At 46.8% G+C, this 20,855-nt stretch overlaps 1 protein-coding gene across 45 annotated transcripts in view; it reads left to right on the top strand.

Annotated features, from left to right (window-relative positions):
- WDR27 (WD repeat domain 27) overlaps positions 1 to 20,855 on the top strand; it is a 149,907-nt gene that overhangs the window by 45,383 nt on the left and 83,669 nt on the right. For 24 of the 45 annotated variants that reach the window (XR_015133485.1, XR_015133484.1, XR_015133480.1 and 21 more), the window contains 3 exons: positions 1,147 to 1,268; positions 17,969 to 18,066; positions 19,503 to 19,605. The exons of 6 other annotated variants lie outside the window; for them this stretch is intronic. Coding sequence is in view for 16 of the 39 variants with exons in the window: in XM_086318757.1 (XP_086174883.1) it covers positions 1,147 to 1,268; positions 17,969 to 18,066; positions 19,503 to 19,605 (323 nt within the window). In the remaining 23 variants the exon portion in view is untranslated. Of the gene's footprint in view, positions 1 to 955; positions 1,269 to 17,968; positions 18,067 to 19,502; positions 19,606 to 20,855 lie in introns of all 45 variants that reach the window. 15 more of the 45 variants (XR_015133486.1, XR_015133481.1, XR_015133472.1 and 12 more) reach the window with 4 other exon arrangements.

The raw sequence follows: 20,855 nt of genomic DNA, 5'->3' as shown, positions 1-20,855 counted from the left end.
GAGGGAAAGGGAAGCTGGAGGTGGGGCGCCTGTGAGGTAGAGCAGAGTGACGGGACCTGAGATTTCTGGTCTGCTCGCGTCTTGAGTAACAGTAGTTCAATGCATTTAGACAGGACACGGCTACACTGAGCACGTGCATCCTTTGATGAACTGACCGGTGTACCCCATCTCATGTGGAAGATGGCAAAGTTACAGCAGTGCTGTTGACAACACATCGATCCCAGAATGTTAAGTTTTGAGTGTTTGTGGTTACATCATCATTTTAAATTAAAGAGCATTGACTTTATTTAGAAACAAAGCTCTGATCTTTAGGGAGACATCTTATAAACTTTTATTCAAAGGCCTAAGATTCTTTTGAAAAGTTTTATTCTTTAAATTTCAGAACGACTGATACAGGGTATTAGAGGTTCTAGTATATTTTAATTAGAAAGGTAATTTTTTTATGCTAGAACCTTTTGCTAAAAACACAGAAACACTTAGCAGAAATGTGTTGTTCTGATATTCTCTGTCCTTGAGTGAGGATCCCTGAGCACTCTGGCTTTAGCACTGGGTTTACCATTAGATCTAGTACTTTTTCTATTCTGTACTTTTCTAGCACATATACATTTTGTGTTTTGGCCACACCACGTGGCAGGTGAGAGCTCAGTTCTCTGACCTGGGATTGAACCCATGATCCCTGCAGTGGAAGTGTGGCGTCTTAACCACTGGGCTGCCAACTTAGCCACTGTCCCTCCTGGTCCATGTGGAGGAAGTGGCCTTGCCGTGTGCTTCGTTCAAGGCTTGTCCTCCATGCAGGCAGCCTGACCTGGTGGGAGGGGGCGCCGTTCACTTCCACGGCCTCCCCATCTAATCTCTGGCTCAGACCCTCTTCAAGCTCGGTGCCTACATGCAGGACGGCCATTCCGCCTCTTGATTTGGGTGTTTCCTGACATCTCAAACCTTGCTTAACTCTCAGGGGACCTAGGCCTCCCGCATGGAAATCCACATGCCTGGCCTCCCCATCCTCCCAGCAGCTCTGGCCACACACCCGGGATCATGTGGGGAGCGGGCTGTGGTCAGGACTGTCCTGTGGAGCCTCAGGAGATTGTAGCTGGTCACCTGTCCGTGCAACCTTCTGCCGAGAGAAGTTCCCTAACCGAGCCCCAGACATCGTGCTTGCTGCTGGGCGGAACCGGACCTTGGAGGTTTTCGACCTCAACGTGGGCTGCAGTGCGGCTGTCATCACGGGAGCCCATTCTCGGCCCGTCCACCAGATCTGTCAAAATAAAGTGAGTGACCTTCTGACCGTGCACAGCCTTTGTAAACTTTGCGTTTAAGTGTTTAACAAACTTACGATGCAATCTTATAGCAGTTTGCTGCCAAAAGCAGCAGTAATTTTTTATTGGCCGTGAAGCTATTGTAAGCCTTGATGTTGGATGTTAGAAGGCATTTGGATGCTGTGAAGAATGTGGATGTTTGTACCTTTGTCTTTGATGATTCTGTGGTCCCAGTTTTTTATTTTACCACTTTCAAATGAAAATGGTCCCATTTTCATTTACCACTCGGCGGTGGTTTTGGGCGTTGGCAGCGCTGGGTAGATTCTGCAGGGACGTGAAGCAGCCTTGTGGGTTCACGGGTCTCTGTCGGGTGCAGCTGGTCTGTCTCGACAGAGGAAGAGTTCAAAATAACACACAACTGGGCATTGAAGGTCAGGGACTGAGGAGGTGGCCATTCTGATGAATTCATTGTCTCACAGTTTAGTTCAAAAGATGCTTTGTTGCTTTAAAGAACAACAAAGAGACTTGTGAACAGAACTTTTGTTTTCAGGACTACAACTTTGATTTTTAATAGATTTGTAATTGCTTTCCAAGTTAAGGGTTTACTTTATAATGCCTGCAGAAATATGCATTATGGTTCAAGGATATTCTCCTTTTTTAAGTGAAGTCTTACTAAATTGCTCAAAGAAGACTCTTATCCACAGTTTAAGGTGTTATTCAGGTTTAAGTTTCCATGTGACAGTGTGTGTGGACAGCGTGTGTGGTCAGATAGTCGGTGAGGTTCTGTAAGTGGCTGAGTGGGAGGAGAGCGCAGATCCAGGGCCGTGGAGCTGAATTCTCTCAAACGGACTTTGTTTGGTGTTGTCCTGGGGGAGTGAGAGCTGGGGGTGCTGGACCCAGAGTCAGACTGTGTTGGGGGCAGTGGGAGACCCCTGATGCGAGGGCAGTGGCCTGAGGCCCTGCGTCGGAGCCCTGGGAGGTCCGTCTGGACAGCCCGTCCACATGGCCGCAGCCAGAGTCCGGGCTCCTGGCCTTGGCGGGCAGTGCCTGGGGGCTGAGGAGGGGAGGAGCCGCCTCCACCGGGAGGCGAGCGTCCGCTCCTCCCGGGGCACACCTGGTCTTGGACCGGAGCCTCGAGGCTCAGACTGGGTCCTACCTGGACCTTCCCCGCAGTTTACCCTTCGGGGGCTCATTGAGGAGGACATTTCCAATCAAGAGGAAGCTTTTCTGGTTTGTATGATGTTTTCAGCTTGCTGAGTTATTGAAGCAAAGATTATTTTCTTGCACCTTTTTTTGGGGAACAGACTCTTAACTGCATAAAAAACAGCAAAAATATTTTAAACAGTGTGCTCCCGCAGACGAATGGAGGCACCCTCTGAAGAACGCAGTGACGTCATGGCACTGCTGACATAGCAGCCCGGACCCAGCGGAGGCGTCAGGCCGTGCGGCGTGATGACGCCCCCTGCCGGCGCGGCTCCTGGGAGGGCTGTGGGTGTGTGTGTGTCTTTTACGGCCGGAATGCGGTTTGCGTTTGGGATCCCTGATCTCACGCTGCTGATTTCAGAGTAAGATCTGCCAAGGTGGCATTCCAGATTGATTATTAGACCTGGTAGAGTCCTGGACTTTTCAGTGAATTTGATAATAGACTCATATATCTTTTCCACTATAAATCCATTATAAATCCTATTTTCTTTTTTGCATGTTTTAATCTTTCTTTCTGGAGTTTATCATACAGCCTTAAAAACTTGGTTGAAAGTTGGTATGTTAGAGATCAGTATAAGGTTTTTCCTCAGTTTGGTTCCCAAAACTGTTTAAGTTGAGAAGGCAAAGTATAATTTTGGTGTTTTGATGCTCTTTTACTTATAATGTAAGGATAAAGCCTTGGCTTTAAAATAGTGGTAAAGACAATTCTTTTAAACTTAGCTAACTAGATTTTGTCATATTTTCAGAGAAGTTATTTCATTTTGAAAGTAATAAGTTGCTATTTTGACTGATATCTTCCTCTCTGTTTCCATTTCATAAAAAGATATTTTAACCTTTTGCATATAATGCTTCCCTCTGTTATAAGGATTAAATACTATAATGTATATTAATTTCTTAGCATATGCTAAATTCACTAAATGGAAACTATTTTTAAAAATATAAATTTATGAGGGCTGGTGGACATTGCCTTAGAAAACTCTTAATCTTCATATGCAACTAATTTCACACAATTCCTTTGTTCCCATGAGTGTTAAGGAGAAACGTATAGAATTGTGCTTCCTGCAGTTGAAAGTCAGGCTGAATTATTACAGAAACGATGTCTGCTTTCAAAGAAACTGTGGCCGGCAAGGTGGGAGATGTGGGTGTGAGTTACGCTCACTCGTGCAAATCTGACTCTTGAAGCTCCATAAAGTGTGTCAGTCGCTCAGTCGTGTCTGACTCTTGCGACCCCATGGACTGTAGCCCAACAGGCTCCTGTGTCCCTGGGATTCTCCACGCAAGAATACTGGAGTGGGTTGCCATTCCGTTCTCCAAGGGGTCTGCCCAACCCAGGGATCGAACCTGGGTCTTCTGCATTGCAGGAGGTTCTTTACCGTCTAAGCCACCAGGTAAGTCCACTTAAGTTCAGTAAGGTGAGAGAAAAGAGTGCCCCTCCCAGCGATGAGAACAGGATGCTTGTGCTGTTCTGGAAGGTCGGAGCAGACGGCATTCAGCTGCAGCCACATGTCCTTCCACGTGGTCAGACAGAACTTAACTTTATGGGGCCTTTGACGGTGCAGGAAAGAGAGAAGCAGGTCGACCTGACTCCTGCCGGAGGGTCTGGACAGGTCCCTGGGTCTCAGGTTCCTCTGTTCCCAGACTGACTTGAATATAAGATCCCAGAAGGGGGTTAACACCACGAACACAAACCTCCAGAGGATGTAGGTGTGAGTCCAGCTCCCCGTCAGCCTTGGCCCCCGTCCACTCCTGCCTCTCCAGGAACCCTGCCCACCCAGCCTGCTGCTAAAATATACACCCCCAACCCGCGCCCGGCCTTCAGTTCCTCGGGGGCCCCGCTGACACTAACCCCCGACTCCATGTCCAGCCTTCGATTCTTCAGGGGCCCCCCTGACACACGCCCCGACTCAGTGTCCAGCCTTTGGGACCTCAGGGGCCCTGCTGCTTCCTAGATAGAGGCAGCTTTGCAGGTAGCCTCTGGCTCTGCTCGTGTTCATCTCTGCTTCTGTCGTCAGGGTGTGTGTGGACCCTCTGGTCTCGGGTGAGGGGGTGGGGCATCCGCGTGGCTGGGGCCGCTATCCTGCACGGCGGCACTGCTGTGGGATGCCCCACGCCAGGCAGCACAGATCTGGGGGTACTTGCAGCAGGGGGCTCGCCTGCTATCACCAGGGTCAGGCGTGTGCAGGTTTCCAGTCCTCAGTGTGCGTGTCCCCAGGGGCAGGTGTATACAGGTTCCTAGGCCTCAGTGTGCGTGGCCACAGGGGCAGGCGTGTGCAGGTTCCTAGTCTTCAGTGTGCGTGGCCACAGGGGCAGGCGTGTGCAGGCTCCTAGGCCTCAGTGTGCGTGGCCACAGGGGCAGGCATGTGCAGGTTCCTAGTCCTCAGTGTGCGTGTCCCCAGGGGCAGGCGTGTGCAGGCTCCTAGTCCTCAGTGTGCGTGTCCCCAGGGGCAGGCGTGTGCAGGTTCCTAGGCCTCAGTGTACATGTCCCCAGGGGCAGGCGTGTGCAGGTTCCTAGTCCTCAGTGTGCGTGTCCCCAGGGGCAGGCGTGTGCAGGCTCCTAGGCCTCAGTGTGCGTGTCCCCAGGGGCAGGCGTGTGCCGGCTCCTAGTCCTCAGTGTGCGTGTCCCCAGGGGCAGGCGTGTGCAGGTTCCTAGGCCTCAGTGTGCGTGTCCCCAGGGGCAGGCGTGTGCAGGTTCCTAGGCCTCAGTGTGCGTGTCCCCAGGGGCAGGCGTGTGCAGGCTCCTAGGCCTCAGTGTGCGTGTCCCCAGGGGCAGGCGTGTGCAGGTTCCTAGTCCTCAGTGTGCGTGTCCCCAGGGGCAGGTGTGTGCAGGTTTCGAGTCCTCAGTGTGCGTGTCCCCAGGGTCAGGTGTGTGCAGGTTCCTAGTCCTCAGTGTGCGTGTCCCCAGGGGCAGGCGTGTGCAGCTTCCTAGTCCTCAGTGTGCGTGTCCCCAGGGGCAGGCGTGTGCAGGCTCCTAGGCCTCAGTGTGCGTGTCCCCAGGGGCAGGCGTGTGCAGGCTCCTAGGCCTCAGTGTGCGTGTCCCCAGGGGCAGCCGTGTGCAGGTTCCTAGTCCTCAGTGTGCGTGTCCCCAGGGGCAGGTGTGTGCAGGCTCCTAGTCCTCAGTGTGAGTGTCCCCAGGGGCAGGTGTGTGCAGGTTTCCAGTCCTCAGTGTGTGTGTCCCCAGGGTCAGGTGTGTGCAGGCTCCTAGTCCTCAGTAGCCTGTGCAGGCTCCTAGTCCTCAGTGTGCCTGTCCCCAGGGGCAGGCGTGTGCAGCTTCCTAGTCCTCAGTGTGCGTGTCCCCAGGGGCAGGCGTGTGCAGGTTCCTAGGCCTCAGTGTGCGTGTCCCCAGGGGCAGGCGTGTGCAGGCTCCTAGGCCTCAGTGTGCGTGTCCCCAGGGGCAGGCGTGTGCAGGCTCCTAGTCCTCAGTGTGCGTGTCCCCAGGGGCAGGTGTGTGCAGGTTTCGAGTCCTCAGTGTGCGTGTCCCCAGGGTCAGGTGTGTGCAGGTTCCTAGTCCTCAGTGTGCGTGTCCCCAGGGGCAGGCGTGTGCAGCTTCCTAGTCCTCAGTGTGCGTGTCCCCAGGGGCAGGCGTGTGCAGGCTCCTAGGCCTCAGTGTGCGTGTCCCCAGGGGCAGGCGTGTGCAGGCTCCTAGGCCTCAGTGTGCGTGTCCCCAGGGGCAGCCGTGTGCAGGTTCCTAGTCCTCAGTGTGCGTGTCCCCAGGGGCAGGTGTGTGCAGGCTCCTAGTCCTCAGTGTGCGTGTCCCCAGGGGCAGGTGTGTGCAGGTTTCCAGTCCTCAGTGTGTGTGTCCCCAGGGTCAGGTGTGTGCAGGCTCCTAGTCCTCAGTAGCCTGTGCAGGCTCCTAGTCCTCAGTGTGCCTGTCCCCAGGGGCAGGTGTGTGCAGGCTCCTAGTCCTCAGTAGCCTGTGCAGGCTCCTAGTCCTCAGTGTGCCTGTCCCCAGGGGCAGGTGTGTGCAGGCTCCTAGTCCTCAGTGTGAGTGTCCCCAGGGGCAGGTGTGTGCAGGTTTCCAGTCCTCAGTGTGTGTGTCCCCAGGGTCAGGTGTGTGCAGGCTCCTAGTCCTCAGTAGCCTGTGCAGGCTCCTAGTCCTCAGTGTGCCTGTCCCCAGGGGCAGGCGTGTGCAGCTTCCTAGTCCTCAGTGTGCGTGTCCCCAGGGGCAGGCGTGTGCAGGTTCCTAGGCCTCAGTGTGCGTGTCCCCAGGGGCAGGCGTGTGCAGGCTCCTAGGCCTCAGTGTGCGTGTCCCCAGGGGCAGGTGTGTGCAGGTTTCGAGTCCTCAGTGTGCGTGTCCCCAGGGTCAGGTGTGTGCAGGTTCCTAGTCCTCAGTGTGCGTGTCCCCAGGGGCAGGCGTGTGCAGCTTCCTAGTCCTCAGTGTGCGTGTCCCCAGGGGCAGGCGTGTGCAGGCTCCTAGGCCTCAGTGTGCGTGTCCCCAGGGGCAGGCGTGTGCAGGCTCCTAGGCCTCAGTGTGCGTGTCCCCAGGGGCAGCCGTGTGCAGGTTCCTAGTCCTCAGTGTGCGTGTCCCCAGGGGCAGGTGTGTGCAGGCTCCTAGTCCTCAGTGTGCGTGTCCCCAGGGGCAGGTGTGTGCAGGTTTCCAGTCCTCAGTGTGTGTGTCCCCAGGGTCAGGTGTGTGCAGGCTCCTAGTCCTCAGTAGCCTGTGCAGGCTCCTAGTCCTCAGTGTGCCTGTCCCCAGGGGCAGGTGTGTGCAGGTTTCCAGTCCTCAGTGTGTGTGTCCCCAGGGTCAGGTGTGTGCAGGCTCCTAGTCCTCAGTGGCGTGTGCAGGTTCCTAGGCCTCAGTGTGCGTGTCCCCAGGGGCAGGCGTGTGCAGGTTTCCAGTCCTCAGCGTGTGTGTCCCCAGGGGCAGGCGTGTGCAGGCTCCTAGGCCTCAGTGTGCATGTCCCCAGGGGCAGGTTCCTCTGGCTCCTGTGCCTGTGGGGTTGGTCCCAGTCGCTGTCCCCCAGGCTCAGTGGAGCAGAGGGCTCTGGGCCCCCAGCCAGGCCACACGAGGTTTCCTCCCCGGGCGCCTGGGAGCCGGTCAGTCCTGAGCTGTCCGCCGTGTCGTGGTGGGGCTGGGGAAGCAGGCACAGCAGCCTGCGCTGTGCGGTCGGATGAGAGGCATTAGGTTGGGAAGGGAGTTCTGAGGGGTTTGGTGGGAAAAGAACTGGTTTTACTTCCTTAAAATAAGCATCTGAACGGTATATGATGGGATGAAAAGATGAGGGTATAAGTTTAGAGGTTTACCCCATGGCTTAATAGCTTTCTTAAACTTCCCTGACATTTCTGTTCAGTTATGCAGTGGGCATCAAAGTGTTCTGACTTAACAGAGCCCTGCAGGAACTGTTGTCCTGCAAGTCCAAGTTCAGGGGAAGCAGAAGTCACAATTGGCCCAAAAGTCCCATTTCCACTCGGATAAAAAATATGTCGTTTCTGATTTCCTTTCGGCTTGGTGACAAGTGCAGCCTCATCGGCAGGTGCCGCTGGAGCTCTTTGTGAGCGTCTGGGTTCCTGTCGTGACCTCTTCTGAGGATCACCGCAGCAGTTTCGTGTTGCACAAGCAGAACTGAACTCATTTTACCTCCAGTCACAAAAATGAGGGCCTTGTCTTCCTATTTTTGAAGTCCATTTTATATCATTAAATGGCTTATTTTTAGAATGAAAGTGCATACGTATTTTTTATGATTTATTGATATCTTTAAGAATCACAGCAGATGTCTTTTTTTATATATATTAAAAAAAACCTTATTGGCTATTACTCTTTTTTGTGTCTGAAAGAGATACTTGCATTTTTTTGTGATGTAAGTCTGTAATGTGCATGCATGCTCAGCCTCTTCAGTCGTGTCCAACTCTTTGCGACCCCATAGACTGTAGCCTGCCAGGCTCCTGTGTCCATGAGATTTCCTAGTCGAGAATACTGGAGTGCGTGTGCTAAGTCACTTCAATCGTATCCACCTTTTTGCGACCCCATGGATTGTAGTCCTCCAGGCTTCTCTGTCCGTTGGATTCTCCAGGCAAGACTACTGGAGTGGGTAGCCTTTCCCTCATCCAGGGGATCTTTCCAACCCAGGGATTGAACCCAGGTCTCCTGCATTGCATGAGGATTATTTACAGCTGAATCATCGGGGGCGCCCAAATGTATAATCAGTCAGTTCAGTTCAGTTGCTCGGTCATGTCCAACTCTTTGCAACCCCATGAATTGCAGCACACCAGGCCTCCCTGTCCATCACCAACTCCCAGAGTTCACTCAAACTCACGTCCATTGAGTCGGTGATGCCACCCAGCCATCTCATCCTGTCGTCCACTTTTCCTCCTGCCCCCAATCCTTCCCAGCATCAGAGTCTTTTCCAATGAGGCAACTCTTCGCATGAGGTGGCCAAAGTATTGGAGTTTCAGCTTTAGCATCATTCCTTCCAAAGAACACCCAGGACTGATCTCCTTTAGAATGGACTGGTTGGATCTCCTTGCAGTCCAAGGGACTCTCAAGAGTCTCCTCCAACACCACAGTTCAAAAGCATCAATTCCTCAGCACTCAGCTTTCTTCACAGTCCAACTCACACATCCATACATGACTATTGGAAAAACCATAGCCTTTACTAGATGGACCTTTGTTGGCAAAGTAATGTCTGCTTTTTAATATGCTGTCTAGGTTGGTCATAACTTTCCTTCCAAGGAGTAAGCGTCTTTTAATTTCATGGCTGCAGTCACCATCTGCAGTGATTTTGGAGCCCCCGAAAATAAAGTCTGACACTGTTTCCACTGTTTCCCCATCTATTTCCCATGAAGTGATGGGACCAAATGTATAATACTAGACAGCTAATTTGAATTGAAAGCTAAAAAATAGGTAAAATTTTAAATAGTTTAATGAAACTATCTTGTCACACCAGAACTTTAGATTTTCAGAAATAATCAGATCAGATCAGATCAGTCTCTCAGTCGTGTCTGACTCTTTACGACCCCATGAATTGCAGCACGCCAGGCTTCCCTGTCCATCACCAACTCCCGGAGTTCACTGAGACCCACATCCATCGAGTCAGTGATGCCATCCAGCCATCTCATCCTCCGTCGTCCCCTTCTCCTCCTGCCCCCAATCCCTCCCAGCATCAGAGTCTTTTCCAATGAGTCAACTCTTCACATGAGGTGGCCAAAGTACTAGAGTTTTAGCTTCAGCATCATTCTTTCCAAAGAAATCCCAGGGCTGATCTCCTTCAGAATGGACTGGTTGGATCTCCTTGCAGTCCAAGGGACTCTCAAGAGTCTTCTCCAACACCACAGTTCAAAAGCATCAATTCTTCGGCGCTCAGCCTTCTTCACAGTCCAACTCTCACATCCTTACATGACCACTGGAAAAACCATAGCCTTGACTAGACGAACCTTTGTTGGCAAAGTAATGTCTCTGCTTTTAAATATGCTATCTAGGTTGGTCATAACTTTCCTTCCAAGGAGTAAGCGTCTTTTAATTTCATGGCTGCAGTCACCATCTGCAGTGATTTTGGAGCCCAAAAAATAAAGTCTGACACTGTTTCCACTGTTTCCCCATCTATTTCCCATGAAGTGGTGGGACCGGATGCCATGATCTTCATTTTCTGAATGTTGAGCTTTAAGCCAACTTTTTCACTCTCCACTTTCACTTTCATCAAGAGGCTTTTGAGTTCCTCTTCACTTTCTGCCATAAGGGTGGTGTCATCTGCATATCTGAGGTTATTGATATTTCTCCCGGCAATCTTGATTCCAGCTTGTGTTTCTTCCAGTCCAGCGTTTTTCATAATGTACTCTGCATCTAAGTTAAATAAGCAGGGTGACAATATACAGCCTTGACGAACTCCTTTTCCTATTTGGAACCAGTCTGTTGTTCCATGTCCAGTTCTAACTGTTGCTTCCTGACCTGCATACACATTTCTCAAGAGGCAGGTCAGGTGCTCTGGTATTCCCATCTCTTTCAGAATTTTCCACAGTTTATTGTGATCCACACAGTCAAAGGCTTTGGCATAATCAATAAAGCAGAAATAGATGTTTTTCTGGAACTCTCTTGCTTTTTCCATGATCCAGCAGATGTTGGCAATTTGATCTCTGGTTCTTCTGCCTTTTCTAAACCCAGCTTGAGCATCAGGAAGTTCACGGTTCACATATTGCTGAAGCCTGGCTTGGAGAATTTTGAGCATTACTGTACTAGCGTGTGAGATGAGTGCAGTTGTGCGGTAGTTTGAGCATTCTTTGGCATTGCCTTTCTTTGGGGTTGGAATGAAAACTGACCTTTTCCAGTCCTGTGGCCACTGCTGAGTTTTCCAAATTTGCTGGCATATTGAGTGCAGCACTTTCACGGCATCATCTTTCAGGATTTGGAATAGCTCAACTGGAATTCCATCACCTCCACTAGCTTTGTTCATAGTGATGCTTTCTAAGGCCCACTTAACTTCACATTCCAGGATGTCTGGGTCTAGGTGAGTGATCACACCATCATGATTATCTGGGTCATGAACATCTTTTTTGTACAGTTCTTCTGTGTATTCTTGCCATCTCTTCTTAATATCTTCTGCTTCTGTTAGGTCCATACCATTTCTGTCCTTTATCGAGCTCATCTTTGCATGAAATGTTCCTTTGGTATCTCTGATTTTCTTGAAGAGATCCCTAGTCTTTCCCATTCTGTTGTTTTCCTCTACTTCTTTGCATTGATCACTGAAGAAGGCTTTCTTATGTCTTCTTGCTATTCTTTGGAACTCTGCATTCAGATGTTTATATTTTTCCTTTTCTCCTTTACTTTTCACTTCTCTTCTTTTCACAGCTATTTGTAAGGCCTCCCCAGACAGCTATTTTGCTTTTTTGCATTTCTTTTCCATGGGGATGGTCTTGATCCCTGTCTCCTGTACAATGTCAAGAACCTCATTCCATAGTTCATCAGGCACTCTGTCTATCAGATCTAGGCCCTTAAATCTATTTCTCACTTCCACTGTATAATCATAAGGGATTTGATTTAGGTCATACCTGAACAGTCTAGTGGTTTTCCCTACTTTCTTCAATTTAAGTCTGAATTTGGCAATAAGGAGTTCATGGTCTGAGCCACAGTCAGCTCCTGGTCTTGTTTTTGCTGACTGTATAGAGCTTCTCCATCTTTGGCTGCAAAGAATATAATCAATCTGATTTTGGTGTTGACCATCTGGTGATGTCCATTTGTAGAGTCTTCTCTTGTGTTGTTGGAAGAGGGTATTTGTTATGACCAGTGCATTTTCTTGGCAAAACTCTATTAGTCTTTGCCCTGCTTCATTCCGTATTCCAAGGCCAAATTTGCCTGTTACTCCAGGTGTTTCTTGACTTCCTACTTTTGCATTCCAGTCCCCTATAATGAAAAGGACATCTTTTTTGGGTGTTAGTTCTAAAAGGTCTTGTAGGTCTTCATAGAACCGTTCATCTTCAGCTTCTTCAGCATTACTGGTTGAGGTCTAGACTTGGATTACTGTGATATTGAATGGTTTGCCTTGGAAACGAACAGAGATCATTCTGTCATTTTTGAGACTGCATCCAAGTACTGCATTTCGGACTCTTTTGTTGACCATGATGGCCACTCCATTTCTTCTGAGGGATTCCTGCCCGCAGTAGTAGATATAATGGTCATCTGAGTTAAATTCACCCTTTCCAGTCCATTTCAGTTCGCTGATTCCTAGAATGTTGACGTTCACTCTTGCCATCTCTTGTTTGATCACTTGCAATTTGCCTTGATTCATGGAGCTGACATTCCAGGTTCCTATGCAATATTGCTCTTTACAGCATCGGACCTTGCTTCTATCACCAGTCACATCCACAGCTGGGTATTGTTTTTGCTTTGGCTCCCTCCCTTCATTCTTTCTGGAGTTATTTCTCCACTGATCTCCAGTAGCATATTGGGCACCTACTGACCTGGGGAGTTTCTCTTTCAGTATCCTATCATTTTGCCTTTTCATACTGTTCAGAAATAATAGTCACTCAAACTGATATAATTTGCTTTAAAATAGATATTTTATTAGCTCCAGGTCTTACTTTTTTCTCTTTTTTAAAGAAATGCAGTGATTTTTGCTACAGGAAGCGTTTCCGTTCGCTGGCCGCTGCGAGTTCCCTGTGGCCCTCCCCCAGTGTGCGTTCAGAGCACAGCACCGTCTGAAGCGCGCGTGCTCCTTCCTGCAGTGGCGCTGAGCTTCCGGCACCTCAGCTTCACTGCACCATGCGCGTGAACCTTACCCATTTCATGCACTTCTTACATGTGTTTAAGCCTATAAATTTCCCTCTGAATGCCACTGTGGTTGTAATTTGCCAGTTTAGCAAGTGGCCTTTTGATTTAGCAGTAAATATTTTCTGATTTTTTTCAACCTAGTCTTTATTTACATATGAGCTTTCAGTTTTCCGCATACATAAACTAATTTGTTGTTTGGCCGCTCAGTTGTGAAAACTATTTGTGACCCCATGAACTGCAGCACGCCAGGCTTCCCTGTCTTTCACCATCTCCTGGAACTTTATCAAACTCACGTCCATTGAGTTGGTGATGCCATCCAACCATCTCATCCTCTGCCGTCCCCTTCTCCTCCTGCCTTCAATCTTTCCCAGCATCAGGGTCTTTTCCAATGAGTCAGTTCTTCGCCTCAGGTGGTCAAAGTATTGGAGTTTCAGCTTCAGCATCAGTCCTTCCAATGAATATTCAAGGTTGATTTCCTTTAGGATTGACTGGTTTGACCATCTTACAGCCCAAGAGACTCTCAAGAGTCTTCTCCACAGTTCAAAAGCATTAGTTCTTCGGCGCTCAGCTTTCTTTAGAGTCCAACTGTCACATCCATACATGACTACTGGAAAAACCATAGTTTTGACTATACAGACCTTTGTTAGTAAAGTTATGTCTCTGCTTTTTAATATTCTGTTTAGGTTGGTCATAGCTTTTGTTCCAAGGAGCAAGTGTCTTTTAATTTCATGACTGCAGTCACAATCCGCAGTGGTTTGGAGCCCAAGAAAATAAAGTCTGTCATTGTTTCCCCATTTATTTGCCATGAAGTGATGGGACAAGATGCCATGATCTTGGTTTTTTGAATGTTTGGTTTTAAGCCAACTTTTTCACTCTCCTCTTTCACCTTCATCAAGAGGCTCTTTAGTTCCTCTTTGCTTTCTGCCATAAGGGTGGTGTCACCATGTTTGTTTAACCTATATGTTGAGCACATCTTGAGAAATGCCGGGCTGTATGAGTTACAAACTGGAATCAAGATAGGCGGGAGAAACATCAACAACCTCAGATATGCAGATGACACCACTCTAATGGCAGAAAGCGAAGAGGAATAAACAGCCGTGTAATGAGGGTGAAGGAGAAGAGTGAAAGAGGCAGCTTAAGATTAATATTAAAAAAACTAAGATCATGGCATTTGGCCCCATGACTGCATGGCAAATAGAAGGAGAAAAGGTGGAAGTAGTGACATATTCCCTCTTCTTGGGCTCCAAAATCACTGCAGATGTTGACTGCAGCCATGAAATCAAAAGACGATTGCTTCTTGGCAGGAAAGCGATGACAAACCTAGAGAGCTCTTGAAAAGAGAGACACTACTCTGCTGATAGTGGTTGTGAGACTTGGACTGTAAATTTGGCAGAACACCTAAGAACTGATGCCTTTGAACTGTGATGCTGAAGAATACTCCCAAAAGTCCCTTGTACTGCAAGATCAAATCAGTCAATTTTAAGGGAGATCAACCCTGAATATTCACAGAAGGACTGATGCTGAAGCTGAAGCTCCAGTATTTTGGTCATCTGATGCAAGGAGCCAACTCATTGGAAAAGTCCCTGATGCTGGTAAAGAATGAACATGAACTTGGGCAAACCTCGGGAGATAGTGAGGGACAGGGAGGCCTGGCGTGCTGCAGTCCATGGGGTCGCAAAGAGTCGGACACGACTGGGTGAGTGAGCAACAATAGCTTATATTTTCAGATATAGTTGTTTTTATCACTTTCAAAAACAATTACTAGTTAGGCGTACTTTCAGTTCAGTTCAGTTCAGTTCAGTCGCTCAGTCGTGTCCAACTCTGTGCGACCCCATGGGCTGCAGCACACCAGGCTTCCTGTCCATCACCAGCTCTCCAAGCTTACTCAAACTCATGTCCGTCAAGTTGGTGATGCCATCCAACCATCTCATTTGCTGTCTTCCCCTTCTCCTGCCTTCAATCTTTCCCAGCATCAGGGTCTTTTCCAATGAGTCAGTTTTTCACATCAGGTGGCCAAAGTATTGGAGGTTCAGCTTCAGCATTAATCCTTCCAATGAATATTCAGGACTGATTTCCTTTAAGGTGGACTGGTTGGATCTCCTTGCAGTCCAAGGGACCCTCAAGAGTCTTCTCCAACACCACAGTTCAAAAGCATCAATTCTTTGGTGCTCAGCTTTCTTTATGGTCCAACTCACACATCCATGCATGACTACTGGAAAAACCATAGTTTTGACTAGATGGACTTTTGATGGCAAAGTAATGTCTCTGCTTTTTAATATGCTGTCTAGGTTGGTCATAACTTTTCTCCCAAGGAGGCAGTGTCTTTTAATTTCATGGCTGCAGTCACCATCTGCAGTGATTTTGGAGCCAGAAAAATAAAGTCTGTCACTGTTTCCACTGTTTTCCCATGATCTTAGTTTTCTGAATGTTGAGTTTTAAGCCAACTTTTTCACTCTCTTCTTTCAGTTTCATCAAGAGGCTCTTTAGTTCTTCACTTTCTGCCATGAGTGTGGTGTCAAATGCATATCTGAGGTTATTGATATTTCTCCCAGCTATCTTGATTCCAGCTTGTGCTTCATCCAGGCCAACATTTCTCATAATGTACTCTGCATATAAGTTAAATAAGCAGGGTGATAAAATACAGCCTTGACGTACTCCTTTCCTGATTTGGAACCAGTCTGTGGTTCCATGTCCAGTTCTAACTGTTGCTTCTTGACCTGCATACAGATTTCTTAGGAGGCATGTTAGGTGGTCTGGTATTCCCATCTCTCTAAAAATTTTCCACAGTTTGTTGTGATCCACATAGTCAAAGACTTTAGTATAGTCAATAAAGCAGAAGTAAGTGTTTTTCTTGAACTCTCTTGCTTTTTCGATGATCCAGTAGATGTTGGCAATTTGATCTCTGGTTCCTCTGCCTTTTTTAAATCCAGCTTGAATATCTGGAATTTCATGGTTCACATACTGTTGAAGACTGGCTTGGAGAATTTTGAGCATTACTTTGCTAGCATGTGAGATGACTGCAATCGTGCAGTAGTTTGAGCATTCTTTGGCATTGCCTTTTTTTGGGATTGGAATGAAAACTGAGCTTTTCCTGTCCTGTGGCCACTGCTGAGTTTTCCAAATATGGTGGCATATTGAGTGCAGAACTTTTATTTTCAGCATCATCTTTTAGGACTTGATTTCCATCACCTCCACTAGCTTTGTTCATAGTGATGCTTCCTAAGGCCCACTTGACTTCACATTCCAGGATGTCTGGTTCTAGGTAAGCGATCACACCATCGTGATTATCTGGGTCATGAAGATCTTTTTTGCATAGATCTTCTGTGTATTCTTGCCGCCTCTTCTTAATATCTTCTGCTTCTGTTAGGTCCTTACCATTTCTGTCCTTTATTGAGCCCATCTTTGCATGAAATGTTCCCTTGGTATCTCTAATTTTCTTGAAGAGATCTCTAGTCTAGTAAGGTGTGCTTTGCCTTACTTTTATTTTTTCTTAATATTTATACAATCAATCTTTCCTCCTTTTACTTAGCATATGCTATTTTCCCCCACCTTTTACTTTCAACCATTACAATTAATATATTTTAAGTGTTTTATTGAAATCCAACTAGGAAGCTTTCTTTTATTTGTTGAGCTCACTCTGTTGGAAATTATGATGATGACTCATCAGTTGATCTTATTTTGTTTTTCTCTTCAATCTTTAAAAAGAACACTTCACTTTCTATTTATCATGAATTCTTAGCTTCATTGTTTTCCTTCAGTCTCTACTGGATTGATCAGATATTTTTCCAAATTCTTTTTTTCCCCTTGAAAGATTTGACCTCTGTATATTATTTCCATTTTTTTCCCATTTTTTACTGTTCAGTTTCAAGAAACTAGCAATGTTGTAAGCTCTTATAACTGTACACTCATCTCTCTGTTAAACTAGGTCTGTGTTTTGTTCTTTTTACATTCAGGGTGTTGCAGAGCACCCAGCATTCAGTAGGTGACCTCTAAGTGTTTGCTGGATGTCTGTTGTTTCTCTCTTATGAGTTATCAAGCTGTCTTAACCCAGTTCCAGTTTGTGGATCACTATGCTGTGTTGTGGAGAAGGCGATGGCCCCCCACTCCAGTACTCTTGCCTGGAAAATCCCATGGACGGAGGAGCCTGTAGGCTGCAGTCTTTGGGGTCGGCGAAGAGTCGGACACCACTGAGCGACTTCCCTTTCACTTTTCACTTTCATGCATTGGAGAAGGAAATGGCAACCCACTCCAGTGTCTTCCCTGGAGAATCCCAGAGACGGGGGGAGCCTGGTGGGCTGCCATCTATGGGGTTGCACAGAGTCAGACACGACTGAAGCGCCTTAGCAGCAGCAGCAGCGTGCTGTGCTGATCTTAGTAGCTGGGTGGCAGTGGGTGGGCCCCTCTGTGTGTCAGGTTTCTCATATGAAAAAGGGAGCGAAATAGGTGACCCTTCACAGGTTTGCGAAGAGGAGGGAATGGGAAGTGTTCAGAATGCTGTGGGTGCAGAGTTAAGACTCAATGCATATTCGTTTGTTTTTCTAGTCATTGAATTTATATAAGCCTTTGTTTCCTGTTTGTAAATGAAGAATCAGTTGTAGGTATCCTAAGCATAAATCCTTGTGGACACTTTATTAGATTTGTCTTAACATTAATGTTTGGATATTCTTGACATAGTAGGAAGATGGAAATTATTATAAAGCACGTTATGTTTAAGTAATGTTTGGGGCCAGATGGCTCTGTAGATGGAGTTCAGTTTCAGTCCACTACACACTGAAAATCATGGCAACACTTCCTCTGACAGCAGCTTGGAGAGGGTGAGGGCCCAGTGACCAGACCAGATGCAGGTCCTCGGAAGGGCCAGCGTCTGCTGGACTCATTTCACCCAAGTCAGTGTCACAGGCACCTGCTCAGGGGGTCTCAGGGTTTGATCAGGAAACTAATAACTGACCTCAAGCTTCAAATGCCTTACTGAGACCATCTTCCAGATAATTTATTGAATATGTCTTGTGACCTACACTTTAAAAGATTTGGTGTGTTGTTATCATCTTTTGACCTTTTGCCATTTGTAGTTCTGTAACTTTCCATGGCATTATTTATAGAGAAAACATATATTGGTAGTTCTTAAGGTCCGAGTGTTCCACTAGCGATTATTCACAGGAAGGAAGTTTTTGGAGTCCAATTCTAAAATTCTTATAAATAAAAAAGCTATTTGTTAATTTCTTTCTTTAGATTCAGTGTTGTTAGATAGGATTAGGGAAATGTTTATTAATTAAACCTGTAAAAAATATGCCTTGATTTTCCCTTATAATTACAGGGGTCATCATTTGCAACCCAGCAATCCCAGGCTTATAATCTCTTTGCAACCGCAGCCACTGGTGATGGGGTAAAGCTCTGGGACCTGAGGACCCTGAGGTGCGGCTCCCTCTGCTTTTCGGGTTGCAGTTGGGGGTGAGGCTGGGCAGACCACGTAGAGTGTATTTTAATTAAAGCTCATGGTAAACTCCACTTGAGCTTGTTTTTCCAAGTATGACAAGGTTGTGGTGAATCTATTCACACTGACTAAGAAGAGTCTGATTTATACACAGAAAGGGTCACACAGTTTGGAATGATAAAAAAAGCAGATACTGGTCTTTCCTCTGCTACATGTGACATGTGGCCTCTGATGGCTGGAAATGAACAGGAAGTTAATTGATCACTGTTAGAGTAGAGTGTGCATGTGTGTAAGTGAGACGTATATGTATGTGTGCAAGCATGTACACTGTAAGATGCACATGTAACAGCGAGATATACACATATTTGTATATAAACATATATATATACACAGTGATACTACATATTACAGGGAGATGTGTGTGTATGTGTATGTATACAAAGTATTTATATATATATATACACACACACGGGTACATACATGTAACAGTGAGATGTATATGTATGTATATAAGCACGTACACACGCAGTGATATGTACGTGTAACAGTGAGGTGTACATATATTTGTACGTAAATATATAGACACACATAGTTAGATGTGTGTATATATGTATATAAAATATGTGTGTGTGTGTGTGTGTGTGTGTATATATATAAACATAAATATACACACAGGGTTACATACATCTAACAGTAAGATGTATATGTGTGTATACAAATATACACACACACAGTGATACATACACATTACAGTTAGATGTGTGTAGATATATATATGCATACAAAATATGTGTATATATATAAATATACACACGGGGTGCATACATGTAACAGTGAGATGTGTATATATATATATATATATATACACAAATACATATACACACAGTGGTACACACACACACACATATATATATTTATACACACACACATAATTCTATTCCTTAAAATGTTCTGATAGTTATGGCAGACAGACATTGAGTATAGAATGTATCTAACAAAATAGAATAACTACTTATATTTGTCTGTGTGTGTGACATATATATATTCATAAGGACGATAGTAGCAGATTGCCTCTGTTTTCTTCTTCATTCACTAAACAAGTATAAACCCTCTGTTTCTATCCTGTGTGACTTTTGTATACTTCTCACATATAAAAAGTTTATTTAATGTTAGTTTTGTTGTTTTTGTGCATTTACGATGTTAAAAGCACGTTTGTTATTTTTAAAGGGTCTCCAGAATCACCTGCCTCGCCATTTATTATTGATAATCCTCCCTTATTATTAAACATCCTCATAAGAAACATGTTGTTTCACTGTTATTTTGCTCATTTTTGTGAAGACAAGTCAGTACCTTCCTCCTAATTTGTGTCGGAAACTGAGAAATCCTCTGTTCTCTTGCTGCTTTCGCTTCCTTGTAGGTGTGAGCGCCGTTTTGAAGGCCATCCAAGCCGCTGCTACCCGTGTGGAATTGCTTTCAGCCCTTGCGGCCGATTCGTGGCTTGTGGTGCTGAAGACAGACACGTATGTGCTGCCGTGGCAATGTGTTGGTCTTCAGGCGAAGATTCTGCACTCATTCTTGGGGAGACAGTTAATACTGCTGCCTGTTAGGACAGAGTCTTGACTATGGGCCAGTGCTCTGAGGCTGCCACATCATAATGGTATTTATTAAATAGCAATCACACACAAGGTATGACGGGCTAGCCATAGAAGGACAGACACTGTGTGATCCTACTCACATGAGGAACCTAAAGCAGACTCATGGAGGCAGACAGTGGAAAGCGGGGCCAGGAGCTCGGGTGGGGGAATGGGAGATTCTGGGCAGGGGGCACAGGGGTTGGTTACGCAGGACAGGCAAGACTGGACTCTGCTGTAAACACGGCGCCTGAGGTCACCAGTACCGCACTGCGTGCATGAACCTTCTTAGGAAGGTGAACTTACGCTAAATGTCATGAGTACGGTTAAAAACAAGGTTCACGGGACATTCTCCCAGGGGCCACCATTAACGTCACTGAGTGTGGAACCGTTGAGATGTTGGTCTGTGTCACTAATGCCATCTTAAGGAATCTACCTCACTACTCTTCACCAGGAGGCAGTCCTGTGATAACAGGGGAGCCCGAAGCTGACCGACTCTTTGTAGGTAACTGGTGGCTTAAGAGAAAATACACAGGATCATGGAGCAAACTGAAAGGGCTCACAAAGAAGCAGACAGACAGATCCTGATACGGAGCATCCTTCAGGACACTGGTCCAGTTCCTTCAACAAGAACATGGCATGAAAAAGAGGCAGGCAGGGGAAGGATTGCTCCAAAGTAGGGAGACATAAGAGCAATGTACGGATCTCGACTGGATCCCTATTGACCCCACATAATTGTTAAAAGACATTTGAGAATGCTTGGGGAAGGTATTGATATTTGCTGGGTAGTAAATATCAGCGAATTATTATTCTTTTAGATGTAAAAATGGCAGTACAGTTAGGTATAAAATGCCCATGTTTTTAAATGCTTACAAAATACACAGGACTCATTTTTGCAGTTTGCTTCAAAATACGACATGCCTTTTAACCCCAAAAACTAGAAAGAAAAAGAAAAAAGGACGCAATACTTGGAGCAAGTATAGCAAGCCCTGATGACGTTGTGTTTGGGCCGTGTATGTGTGTAGCGCCTTGTATAATTCCCCGTACTTTTGCGCGTATTTGAAACCTTCCGATGCAAGGCCACACATGGGCGTTGGGAGCAGCCCCTGACGCGGACGAGCTTGACTTCACCTTTGCAG

The sequence above is a fragment of the Bos grunniens genome, chromosome 9, assembly GCF_055505025.1.
Source record: "Bos grunniens cultivar Pamir isolate PY7600 chromosome 9, Bosgru_T2T1.0, whole genome shotgun sequence".
NCBI lineage: Eukaryota > Metazoa > Chordata > Mammalia > Artiodactyla > Bovidae > Bos > Bos grunniens.
Note: the sequence above shows the minus strand (reverse complement) of the source record. Positions and strands in the feature narration are given on the sequence as shown.